Genomic DNA, 13,015 nt, shown 5'->3' with positions numbered 1-13,015 from the left:
AACCTTCGGCGCCGACGGAACAAACATTGTCCCAGGAACTGTTTACACCGGATCCCTTGCAAAAGACACTTACCAAGGATCCAAAAACTGGACATTTGGCACTTTCTTCTAAAAAGAGACATTTGGACAAACCGGTTCCGCCTCCACCTCCAAAGAGGAAAGACTGTGCTACCTCCCCTTTCAGAGTGCCTTCCCCACCTCCTCCACCCTCTCCACCTCCGCCTTCTCCACCCCTGCCTCATCGCTCTCCGACCCCGTCTCCAGACCATGATGATCAGGGGGACCCATACTACGATCCAGGGGATGTGCCACAAGACCCCACCCCTACAGGATCCCCAGACTCATGGGACAATTATAATAATCCAGACATTCCAGATGTCCCACAAGATGACCTTTATCCATCCAGGCCATCTCCACCAGAAGACTCATTAGGTTTTCACCACCTACTTCCGAGGGCGGCACATTATCACGGGTTAGAGCTACACACTGACCCGGTAGAGGAAGATTTCCTCCTCGACACCTTTGATACCGCACATAGGTCTACTTCCATACTACCTATGCTCAAGGGGGTAATAAAACATGCGTCAGAGGTTTTCAAAGACCCAGTCAGGGCTAGGGTCATTAACCCACGCATAGAGAAAAAGTATAAAGCTGCCCCCACAGATCCTGCCTATATCAAAGGGCCAGCGCCACCTGATTCCCTAGTGGTCTCCACGGCACGGAAGAGGTCAAACTCCCAGGCGTCAGGCGAAGCACCACCACCTGACAAAGAGTCAAAGCTACTGGACGCGTCAGGAAAGCGCACTGCGTCACAGGCAGCCAATATATGGCGTATCGCCAACACTCAAGCGCTATTGGCCAGATACGACAGAGCGCATTATGATGAACTAGAAACCATCATGCACCATCTCCCAGAAAAATACAAAAATAGGGCCAATTAATTAATTCAAGAGGGTAAGACCATAACTAACACCTCTATACGCTGTGCCTTAGACGCAGCAGACACAGCCTCCAGGGCCATTAACACTAGCGTCCTCCTCCGTCGCCATGCTTGGCTGAGAATTTCAGGCTTTAAACCTGAGGTACAGGCCTCCATATTAAATCATCCATTTGACCAAGAACATCTATTCGGCCTAAAGGTAGATGAGGCCCTCGAGAAGATGAAGAAGGACACAGATACGGCAAAATCTATGGAAACCCTGCAGTCACACCCTCCTAGGCGCTCCTTTCGCCGCTCTTCCTTTCGGGGCATGGCCAGAGGCTACTCCTCAGATAGCGCGTCCACTTCCTACAAAGCCCCTGCTCAATCCACCTTCACAAGGGGTTATCAAAGAGGCGGCTATAGGGGCAATAACAATAAAGGCAGAGGCAAAACAAATACCGCCCGCTCTGCCACACCGCCTACCCAATGACTTCCCTCTGCTCCCTCCAGACCATCCCACTCCGGTCGGGGGCAGGCTACAAAATTTCCTTCACGTTTGGGAGACCATCACCTCAGACAAATGGGTGACCCAAATTATTCGTTCAGGGTGCTGCCTAGAACTGACATCTACCCCCCCAAACATTCCACCCAGGCAACGCCCAATGTCACAAGAACATTCCACGTTACTAAAACAGGAGGTAATCTAAAAATGTAGGGGTCTACTCCCTATATTTTCTGATCCCAAAAAGAGACGAGACTCTACGACCTATCTTAGATCTCCGGCCTCTAAACACATACATACATTCGGACCATTTTCACATGGTAACACTTCAGCAGGTACTTCCGCTCCTCTCCCAGAACGACTTTCTCACCACACTGGACTTGAAAGACGCATACTTTCACATTCCGGTACACCATGCTCACAAAGTACCTCAGATTTGTAGTGGACGGGAAACACTACCAGTTCAAGGTGCTCCCATTCGGGGTCACAACAGCACCAAGGGTATTCACCAAGTGCCTAGCGGTAGTGGCGGCACACCTCAGAAGACAGCACATTCACGTCTTCCCATATTTGGACGACTAGCTAATAAAAGCCACGTCCTACAACCAATGTGTACATCACACCGCCACTACAATCCAACTACTTCACCAGCTAGGTTTCACAGTGAACCACCAAAAGTCCCAGCTAATAACATCCCACACTAAGCAATACCTCGGTGCCACCATAGACACCTCAAAAGCCATAGCCTACCCCAATCCTGCCAGGATTGCAAGCATTCAGGCTTTGCGTCAAAGATTCATACCTCAACACTCTCTCCCAGCAAGAGTGTTTATGCAACTGATAGGGATGATGGCCTCTTGCATTTTCATGGTGCCTCATGCAAGACTCCAGATGCGTCCACTCCAAGAGTGCTTAGCGCGCCAATGGAACCAGGCCCAGGGGCAACTGACAGATCTGGTGTTGGTAGACGGTCGCACCCATCGCTCTCTGCAGTGGTGGAACACCACAAACCTTTCCAGAGGTCGACCCTTCCTGGACCCGGTTCCACAAATAATCCTAACAGACGCATCGCTCTCCGGCTGGGGAGCTCATCTACTACACCTCACAGTACAGGGCACATGGACGCCACAACAAAAGTTACTCCACATCAACCATCTGGAGTTACTGGCAATCTTTCTAGCCCTGAAATCATTTCAGAGACAGATTTTAGGCAAGGCAGTCCTTATTCGCACAGACAACATGACGGCCATGTACTACATTCAAAAACAAGGTGGCACGCACTCTCCACAGCTCTCTCAACTAGCAAAGAGCATATGGAGATGGGCAATTCCATACAAAATGTTTCTCCTAGCCCAACATGTCCCAGGAGTCCAAAACACCATGGCAGATCTGCTCAGCAGACAAACGCAGCAGATCCACGAGTGGGAACTTCACCCGCAGGTTCTTCACCCGTTCTTTCAGATGTGGGGGCATCCACACATAGACCTCTTCGCCACCCACGAAAACAAAAAATGACCAAGCTTCGCCGCCAGATACCCACACCCATTGTCCAAAGGCAATGCGATATGGATGAACTGGTCAGGCAAATTTGCGTACGCCTTTCCACCTCTCCCACTGATTCCATTAGTGGTGCGAAAGCTACAACAGCATTCCCTCACGCTGATCCTAGTAGCTCCAACATGGGCCAGACAACCGTGGTACACCACGCTGCTGGAACTCTCGGTAGTACCACACCAAATGCTACACCTCTCACCATGCCTCCTAACCCAGAACCATGGAGAGATCAGGCACCCGGACCCAGCTCAGCTCAACCTTGCGATCTGGCTCCTGAGATCCTAGAATTCGCATACCTTAACCTTCCCCCTGACTGTATGAACGTCATCAGAGAAGCTAGACGCCCTACTACTAGAGCCTGCTACGCTGCAAAGTGGAAAAGATTTGTTGTTTATTGCCATAACAACACAATCAACCCTCTAGATGTATCTATACAGCACATTATATGCTACTTACTCCATCTACAAAGGTGTAACCTAGCATATAAATCCATTCGGCTACACCTCGCAGCAATTGCCGCTTACCTACAAAACAGACAGCACCTATCACTTTTCAGAGTGCCTGCCATAAAGCCTTCATGGAAGGCCTCAAACGAATAATTCCCCCCAGAGTACCACCCTCACCTGTGTGGAACTTAAATATAGTTCTCACAAGGCTAATGGGGACCGCCTTTCGAACCTTTGCATAAATGTGAACTGCAATTTCTCACATGGAAAACAGCTTTCCTTGTAGCCATCACTTCCATTGGAAGGGTCAGTGAGATACAAGCACTTACTATACAAGAACCTTTTCTCCAAATGCACCCAAACAAGGTTGTCCTCCGTACCAACCCAAAATTCCTACCCAAAGTCATTTCCCCCTTTCATCTAAATCAATCGGTAGAATTACCGGTTTTTTTCTCGCAACCTCAAACTGTTGCAGAAAGGGCTCTACACACACTGGATGTTAAAAGGGCCTTACTTTACTATATCCAGAGAACACAACCTTTCAGAAAGACAAAACAACTGTTTGTCTCTTTCTCTCCACCACATAAAGGCAACCCCATCTCTAAATCAGGGATAGCTAGGTGGATTGTAAAATGCATACAAATTTACTACCACAAGGCAAAACGCACGCTATCTGTTCCCCCTAAAGCCCACTCTACACGAAAGATAGGGGCTTCTATGGCTTTTCTAGGGAACATCTCGTTAAATGATATCTGCAAAGCAGCTACATGGTCAACACCGCACACTTTCACTAAACATTACTGTGTAGATGTGCAAACCAAGCAACAAGCTAGTGTGGGCCAGGCTGTACTAAAAACACTTTTTCAAACCACTGCAACAGATACCGGTGGTCGCCGCTAGGGTTGGGAACTGCTATATAGTCTATGCAAAAGTGTGTAATCTGCAGCTCATATGCCCCGAACGGAATATACTACTTACCAGTATGCATCTGTTCTTGGCATGTAGAGCTGCAGATCTACACACGCCCACCTGTCTCCCCGGCTACCTGTATCTGTTCCAGTCTATCTTATTTAGATACAACACACATGGGTTTCTTCACTATTATTACTACGCTCCATCTTTCCCTGTTGGCGAAAAACAATCTGAGGATGGCGCCGAAGCCCATGCGCAATACGGACCAAGGGAGGAGTCACCGACCTCGTGACTCCCAAAGACTTTCCAAGAGGAAAAACAAACTGCAAACATCCGGGCCCAACACCAGATGGCGATCTATGCAAAAGTGTGTAGATCTGCAGCTCTACATGCCAAGAACAGATGCATACTGGTAAGTAGCATATTCCTTCTTCATGAAGGCAACTTAGCACCCGTCCCCCAGTCCCAAAGCAGACAGAGGTTCTATTCCAGAAACAACCGAGAGAGTGGCATATCATCCTGGATCTCTGACAACTCAGCAAATACATAAGGCAGCAGTTGTTCAGAATGGTAACGCTGTAGGAAGTGTTGTAGTTGTTGCATGAACTGTAGTTTATGGCTGCACTATGTCTACACGGCTCGTATTTTGACACATCCATTGAAAAACATTAAATTATGTAGTTAAGATATGGTTTTGGTAAAAAAATTAAATCTGTAGAATTCAGACATTGGAATTGCTCATTGCAGTTAGAAAGGTTTTGTTGGGCTTTATTTTGAAGATTGCCTTATTTTGATTACTGATTGTATACACTTCTCACTTTCAAACCACAAAATAATTTTTTGCACACTAAAGCTTTGGTGACATTTGTACGTTAAGACGTAGGTAAGGCTGTTGCGCTCCATAGAGTATCATGTAGCATTTGTGTCCATATCTAGAAGATACTGATCCTGGTGCCAGGCTTCAGTGAGGATCCTTTGATAACTGAGCTTTAAATCATAGTAGCATCGAAGGACAAAACCATGTTCTACTAAAATAAACGCATTACAACAACAACCTGTATTTAACAGATAGTAAAGCAGCAGCGAACACCTTTTTCAAATTAAAGTATGTGAAGGCTGATGAACCTTGTAGGGGTTTTGAAGGTAAAGGCATAATCCAGTTTCACAGTAAAGACCTGTGAGATGCCACCAGTTTTTGGAACTAATAATAGTACGCTGTTCTTTTCACCTACATTTTTTATTTTCTGTTCCTGTTTAACAATGGTTTTCTATATTCTTAGGTGCCGGTGTAAAGAATTTGCAGCAGTTCGTGGTGTGGGTGTTTGGGGATTCCATTGTTACCCAGGCAGCCATTCGCTTCAAACAGCAAAAGGAAAAAAACGAAATCTCAATAAATGAAAAGATTTCCTTCTGCTGGTTTGGTTACGAGGACCTGAGGCTGGATCAATTGCGAGAGAAGGTTTTGGAGCAAAAACAGCTTGCACAAATTCCACCAGATGCCTTCATCCTGCATTTAGGTGGCAACGATCTTGTCCATTTGGAGGGGCAGAGGGTGAAAGAGGGTCTGACTTCCCTACACGCATGGCTAAGCGCACTCTTTCCCAACTGTTTGATTGCCTGGTCAGAAATACTCCCAAGTCTCTTTTGGGCAGCTGGTGTATCCACAAATGCTATGAACCTTGTTGCTCGGGGGATTAACAATGAGTTAGCGAGCCTTCCACCGGATAAAGGTTTCAAGAGTGTTATTCGCCATCCAAAATTAACAAAGTCCTCTCCCTCCTACTTTCTTCCTGAAGTAAAGCAACTGTCTGTATCGGGGGTAGATGTTTTCATTGAATCGCTGATATCATTTGTGGATTCTATGCTTTTGCCAAGTTAATTTGTTAACGATCTGTGGGGATGGGTTGACATCCCTTGTGTTTTTTCTTAATGAAGTTTCCCCTCTAACTAATTTCGTGTTTCGTTTCTCTTATAGCAGAAGTGTTCTCTGTAGGCGTCCTAGCCCTAGTTATAGAAGCAGTGCAGCTTATCCGGTGATGTCTGTGGCAATAAATGGTGCATTTTTTTCCAGAGTCACTTGTAGAATGTTTTTTTTTCTTCACATCAGTTCACTTACATGAGATGGGCAAAGCATAAAACAGCAGCGCGCTTAAATTTGAACCGTAGGTCGTGCCTTCATTTTCTATTCAAAGTTATTTCTGTTCGGAACTATTAAAGTTACAATAATTTCAATACACAGCCAAACTATTGAGCATGGATTTTAATAATGGCACTCTAAGCTACCATAAAATGCAGCATATGAATGTTCTGATAGATTTCATTTTCCTTTTAATGTAAGTATATTTTATCTTTAAATACACTTTCAAAATCCAAAAACGTAAACCAAGAAATAACATGCAGTACTCGTACTCCCTACACTGTTGTTCTTACGCTCCCTACATCCCGGCTGGTTGGGGATGTCTGTACTGCTGGCCGGACTAGAAAAGGTTTCTCAAAGGCGTGCTGTCACTTAAAAACCTGTACCTAGGTACCAAGCACCAGCATCTCCCTTCTTCATACAACGGGCACACCCCTCACCAGCCTTCCCAGTCTAGTCTCTATTCCACCCACAGGTTGAAGGGGGCATGTCGTGCCCATACCTTCTTAGGTCTCGCGCCTAGCGTTGCAGTGTGGAGCACTGCTCGCGCAGCGCAAGACATTTAGTAGGGGTTTTGAAAGCTGAACACACGCTCGTGCGTGTGGTTTTGCTCTTGCTGGCTGCCATTGGGTTTCGCGTGTTTTAAAAAAAAAAAAGGCACGCAATTGGGTAAAGGCGGGCGCATGTCTCACCTTTGCTCTGCCCATTCCCACCGGTGTCAGTCTCCCGTAAATCGAGTGCCGGGCTGCGGTCTCCGATCCTCAGGTGTCCGGGCACAAGCAGCCTCGCAGCAAACGCTATTTCCCATCAAGTCACGCGAATTTAGGGCCACGGCTATTTAACGCATCAAAATTCATGAGTTGTGGTTTTAAGGAGCAGCGAATCCACTGTTTTTTTCCCTAAATTAAAAGGCATCACCCGCTGTTAGAATTCTTCAAACGTGCCCGTTTATTAAATAATAATACACAGCAGAGCCGTGTGCCACGTTTTACAACAGCAGTAATGAAATTGTTGTCCTGAGCACAAAGATTAACTGTTATTGTGACAGTAATCATGCACTGTGAGCTAGTGTGCCAGTAATCGTGCCCCATCAGTTATTGTGCATGCCATCAACTGCTTCAGAAAGTGTCTGTGGAGGAAATAATGCCCCATCATATGTTAACATGTCTGTAAACATGGCACACCAATTATTGTGCCAGTAATCCTACCCCATTAGTAATTTTACGTGGAACAATGTCACAACAGTAACAGTGCATGTTAAATAGTTACTTCTGATTCGTTAACAGGCTTGTTAGTCCCTCCTTAATAACGCTTTGTCTGCATTTGTAAGCTAATAATACAAAAAGAGTACAAAGTTCCTCTGGTCAGAGAAGGAAAGGTAATAGTATCAGCGGGATTGTCGTGTGTCACGGAAGGGGGAAACCCTTTGTTGGAACTAGGGCTCTCACACACCCAGCAAGCTAGGTGTCATGCTTCATCATTTGAGCCTGCCCCTCGTCAGGTCGGCGCTGCAATTCCTGACGGGCTCCCAATAATGGGGCTCTTTAGCGGGGATCTTCTGTTCCTGCCGAAGGGTGCTGTGGGGAAAAGGGGCCCTAGAATGTGTAGACGTGGTGAAAGGATAAAATAGGTACTGTTTGTCCACGGAAAAATGTATTTATTAAAGTGGTAAACAGCCTAGTTAAAAGAAATGAAAAAATGAGGTGGGTATAGCTACTAGTGGTTATGACGCTAGTTGTGTATGCCCTACACTCAGGAAGATCAACATGTTTCTTGCCTATATAGCCAGCAATTGGTCACGGCAATTCATCAGGATCAAAAAACGTAAACTATCTACAACGAAGGTATGTGGATCCTACATACCAAAGGGGTGCTCAGAAGTAACCTAGGGAAAGATGGGAAACAGAAAAAACACATGACAATATACCACATGATGAATTACACACACACAACAAAGTAAGCTGCGATCATCAAGAGACTACTGGGGACATGCTCCCAGGAGGGTAATGAAAGGTCACAAGTGACGAGACAAAACCAAAGACAGGACTAAGGGCGGAGACAAAATGGGGAGGTGAAGAACTCACCTCTTGTACTTGCAAGGCAATCTTGCAGCAGTCTCCGGCGGGTAAAAAGGACTCCAACGTGGGTCCTGGGGTAAAAACCGGGAAGGGGGATGTTAAAACCAGAAAAGATCAAAACCCGTGTGTGGCGTAGTCGTCCCAACAATCCAAGGGGGTGAGTGAAGTTCCGGAAGGTAAAGGCAGCCTTACATTTCATAATGTACTACCATGGGCGGTATGGTGTGCAGCCATGGTGGCCCTCATACTCAGGGGCTCAGGCGTGTCACCGCACAAATGGTTAGAGGGGTGAATATCCATAATGTCATGGAAATCTCGTAGACATAGTGGGAACCGCCGTAGCCCCTGGTAGCGGATGGGTCAGTGCAGGACGGTGTCGCCCATGGTGTCATTGAGGTCAAGGAGGCGCCAAAGGACCCCTCCGTGTAAAAAGACTCACCTTGCGGATGTCGGAGAGGCGGAAAGCCCGATACACTCACCTGCGTCGTTCGACGCTCGTGCTGGAAGACCTACCCCTGCCGCCGGACCTGGGATGGGTACCGTAGAGCGTAAGTCTGAGCCAGATAAGGACCCCGGAAGACGCTAATGGCGTCACGTGACCCCGGGTGCCCCAACCCCATTGGTGGAGGAATAAACTTCAGTGCGGCCATGTTGGAACGGGTAGCGCATTTGACTATCGGTATCCGGTATACACCCGTGACCGCAGGAAATGGTTCCCCATAGGTTGAGGTTAGTAAGGAACGGGTTGCCATGATGAAGCAGGGTAACGAAGTGAAAAGTGTGTAGGAAGTGGTGGACAAAACTACGCCCCAAGGAATTGGATTAGCGAGGGCAGTCGCGGGGGTCATGTTACAGTGTCAAGGTAACATAGAATCTATGGGGATGTAGCCCGTACGTGGAAATGTAGAATCAAAGCGGTAACAATCCGCTAGGAAAAACAGACAAACAACAAGGAAAGGGAGGGTGACAGATAAAGATAAAATAAAATACAGTTGTTAAATCTATGCAGTACAGGTGGAAAGTAATACTAGAGAGATCTATATGGCATCTGGTCTACTAATAGTGGATGCACCAATGTCCTCAAAGCCAGGAGGGAGTGGTCAGAGGCAAAGTTACCAAGACCTAACTGAACAGTCGTGTGGGATGTAAAACACACATAGTATTAGAGGGGGTTCAAGCCCTAACCAGGAGCATATTCAACCAATAAGTGTGGACCATGGGATATCATCATTCAAACCAGTCAAATGTGAAGACAACCTAAGGACCCATCTTTGTTCTAGTTTGAACAATGCATTTTGAGAGATCTGAGGATGTGCTTCTAAGACCACCCAGCTGATAGTGTCTGTCTGGTGTTGCATTGTTTTGAAATGGGTGTAGAGTTTGGTAGTCACTCTCTGACATCGTATGTTGCTCTTGTGTTCCATTATCCTGGTCTTGACCATACGGGTAGTCATGCCTATGTATACCAACTCGCAGGGACATCTGATCATGTATATGCAGTTCTTTGTGTTGCAGTTGGTATGTCTGTTCAATGTCCAGTGGAAATCATTCTTAAAAGTGATGTCCTTACAGGTGCTGGTCAATTTACACACTACACACTACACAGGAGCCACAGGGGAAATGGCCCTTTACTGGTGGTAATTCCCATATTGTCCTTTGTGAACCGATGGTACTCAATCTAGGTCTAGTGTGAACCAATAGGTCTTTGATGTTCTGTGTGCGTTTGTAGGCAAATCTAGGTTTGGGTATGTTGAGATTACCCGTGTCTAAAATCCCCCAGTTGTTCAAGATGATCTTTCTAATCCTACTTGAATCAGATGTGAAGGAAGTGACACAGGTCAAGATGTCAGTTTCAGGTTTGGTGTGTGTTTCTAGTAGTGTCTCACGTGGGTTATTCTTAGCTCTTTTCATAGAGTTGTGGACACACCTAGTGGGGTAGCCCCTGGCCATCAGGTTGGTTGAAAGTATTTTAGCTTCTGTGTTGTAGTCCGATACCCTAGTGCAATTACGTCTAATGCGTAGGAATTGCCCGAAGGGCAAGTTATCCCTCAGTGTTTTGGGATGGTGGCTGTCGTAACGCAGTAGACTATTGCGGTCAGTGAGTTTCTTGTACAGTGTGGTGGTGAGGGTGCCATTGAGTAGAGTGATATTCAGGTCCAGGAACGGTACCGAGTGCTCTGATATAGTGTGAGAGAATCTGAGGAACTCATTCTGCTCATTGATCCATTGTATGAAATTCACACAATCAGTGTGTGTACCGTGCCAAAAGACGAGTATATCGTCTATAAATCGTTTCCAAAGGGAGATGTTGTCATAGAAAGGATTTGATGTATTTAAGATCACATTTTTCTCAAAGTCTGCCATATAAAGACACGCTACACTGGGAGCAAAGGTACTACCCATAGATGTGCCTTGGCTCTGATGGTACAGTTGTCTATTGAATTCAAAAACATTCTCAGTTAGAGCCAAGGTAGCACAATCAACAATAAATGTGACTGGTGTAGGTGATGACCAATCGAGTGCCTGTAGAGGGCCTCCACGTCCAAGGTCACAAGATAGTCAATGACACCAGTGTCTGGGAAGTCATCAATTATTTTGAGGACGTCAGTGGTGTCTTTGATGAATGAGGGTGTGTCTCGTACCAAAGGTTGTAAAAAGTGATCGCAGAATTTGGACAATGGTTCGAGGAGCGAACCAATGCCAGACACAATCGGTCGTCCTGGGACCGGGGTCGTGCCCTTGTGGATCTTTGGAAGGGTATAGAAGAAGGGGATCCTAGGTTCCCGAGTTATCAGAAACTCTGCCTCTTTATGGGTAATCCAACCATTGGCTTCAGCTTCATAAACCATGGTGGAAATGGTAGTCTTAAGACGGGGGGTCGGGTCAGATGTTATGGGAGTGTAATATCTCTCATTGGTAAGTTGGCGTCTGCATTCAATCTCATAATCCGTGGTGGACTGGATCACGATTGCCCCGCCCTTGTCTGCCTGTTTGATGGTGATAGAGGTATCCTCAGAGAGGTTTTTCAAGAGCAGGGTTTCGTATTTAGTCAGATTATGGAAAGGTGCCTCCCTGTGGGGTGAGTCCAGTTCTTTCATAACCGCTTTTTCAAACGTGAGAATCTCCACAGGAACCATGTTATTCTGTGGAGTGAATGTGGAAGGGTTTCTCAATCCAGAATCACTCCCCTCATTGTGAGGTTGGTCCTGGAAGAAGGATTTAAGGCGTATCTTTCGAAATAGATTGTGGATTTCACAGTGATCCCTGAACCTGTCAACCCTTGGAGTGGGGACAAAACCAAGGCCTTTTTGTAGTAGTGATTTTTCGGGAGCTGTGAGGACCCTATGTGAAAGATTCACTACTAGTTCCTCTTGTCCTTCGTTCTGCTCCTGGTGTCCATGCCGCTGGTCGGTGGTTCTTGCCAGTGGACCTGTTTCTGTGCGCCTCTTCTGTTGCGCCCTCTTCCTCTGCCCCAGCCTCTGCCTAAAAAAGGCTGGTTATTACCATTGAAGAACTGGGGGGGGCAATGTTGGTATTGGGGAAATTGCCAGAATGGTAGTGGTGGTGGTGGGCCTTGGAACATGGGGGGGCCATGAAAGGGAGGACCATTGTAGAACCTGTTGTTCCGTTGGTTTTTCCTCGAGTTATTACTCCCCCAGCTATTGGTGCTGGAGAGTCTCTTGATGATCGCAGCTTACTTTGTTGTTGTGTGTGTGTAATTCATCATGTGGTATATTGTCATGTGTTTTTTCTGTTTCCCATCTTTCCCTAGGTTACTTCTGAGCACCCCTTTGGTATGTAGGATCCACATACCTTCGTTGTAGATAGTTTAAGTTTTTTGATCCTGATGAATTGCCGTGACCAATTGCTGGCTATATAGGCAAGAAACATGTTGATCTTCCTGAGTGTAGGGCATACACAACTAGCGTCATAACAACTAGTAGCTATACCCACCTCATTTTTTCATTTCTTTTAACTAGGCTGTTTACCACTTTAATAAATACATTTTTCCGTGGACAAACAGTACCTATTTTATCCTTTCACCACGTCTACACATTCTAGGGCCCCTTTCCCCCACAGCACCCTTCGGCAGGAACAGAAGATCCCCGCTAAAGAGCCCCATTATTGGGAGCCCGTCAGGAATTACAGCGCCGACCTGACGAGGGGCAGGCTCAAATGATGAAGCATGACACCTAGCTTGCTGGGTGTGTGAGAGCCCTAGTTCCAACAAAGGGTTTCCCCCTTCCGTGACACACGACAATCCCGCTGATACTATTACCTTTACTTCTCTGACCAGAGGAACTTTGTACTCTTTTTGTATTATTAGTCGTTAGGGTATGTACACTGGACCTCGTTAAACTTACCCGCCTGTCCCTCTTTTTGTTGACATGCATTTGTAAGCTCCCATGTGATTCCTTCAGGGTTGATGTCTGCGAGTCACGAGTGCTCGTGAGAGCGGCCTGT

At 46.4% G+C, this 13,015-nt stretch overlaps 1 protein-coding gene across 2 annotated transcripts in view; it reads left to right on the top strand.

The window, feature by feature from the left end:
- LOC146863307 (uncharacterized) overlaps positions 1-6,408 on the top strand; it is a 200,959-nt gene extending 194,551 nt beyond the window's left edge. For both annotated transcript variants that reach the window (XM_085642717.1, XM_085642715.1), the window contains exon 7: positions 5,617-6,408. In XM_085642717.1, coding sequence (XP_085498843.1) covers positions 5,617-6,215 — 599 coding nt within the window. In that variant the 3' untranslated portion in view covers positions 6,216-6,408. The remainder of the gene's footprint in view (positions 1-5,616) is intronic.
- Positions 6,409-13,015: the final 6,607 nt, after the last annotated feature.

The sequence above is a fragment of the Triturus cristatus genome, chromosome 2_2 (assembly GCF_964204655.1).
Source record: "Triturus cristatus chromosome 2_2, aTriCri1.1, whole genome shotgun sequence".
Lineage (NCBI taxonomy): Eukaryota > Metazoa > Chordata > Amphibia > Caudata > Salamandridae > Triturus > Triturus cristatus.
This window is presented reverse-complemented; position numbering and strand designations above follow the sequence as displayed.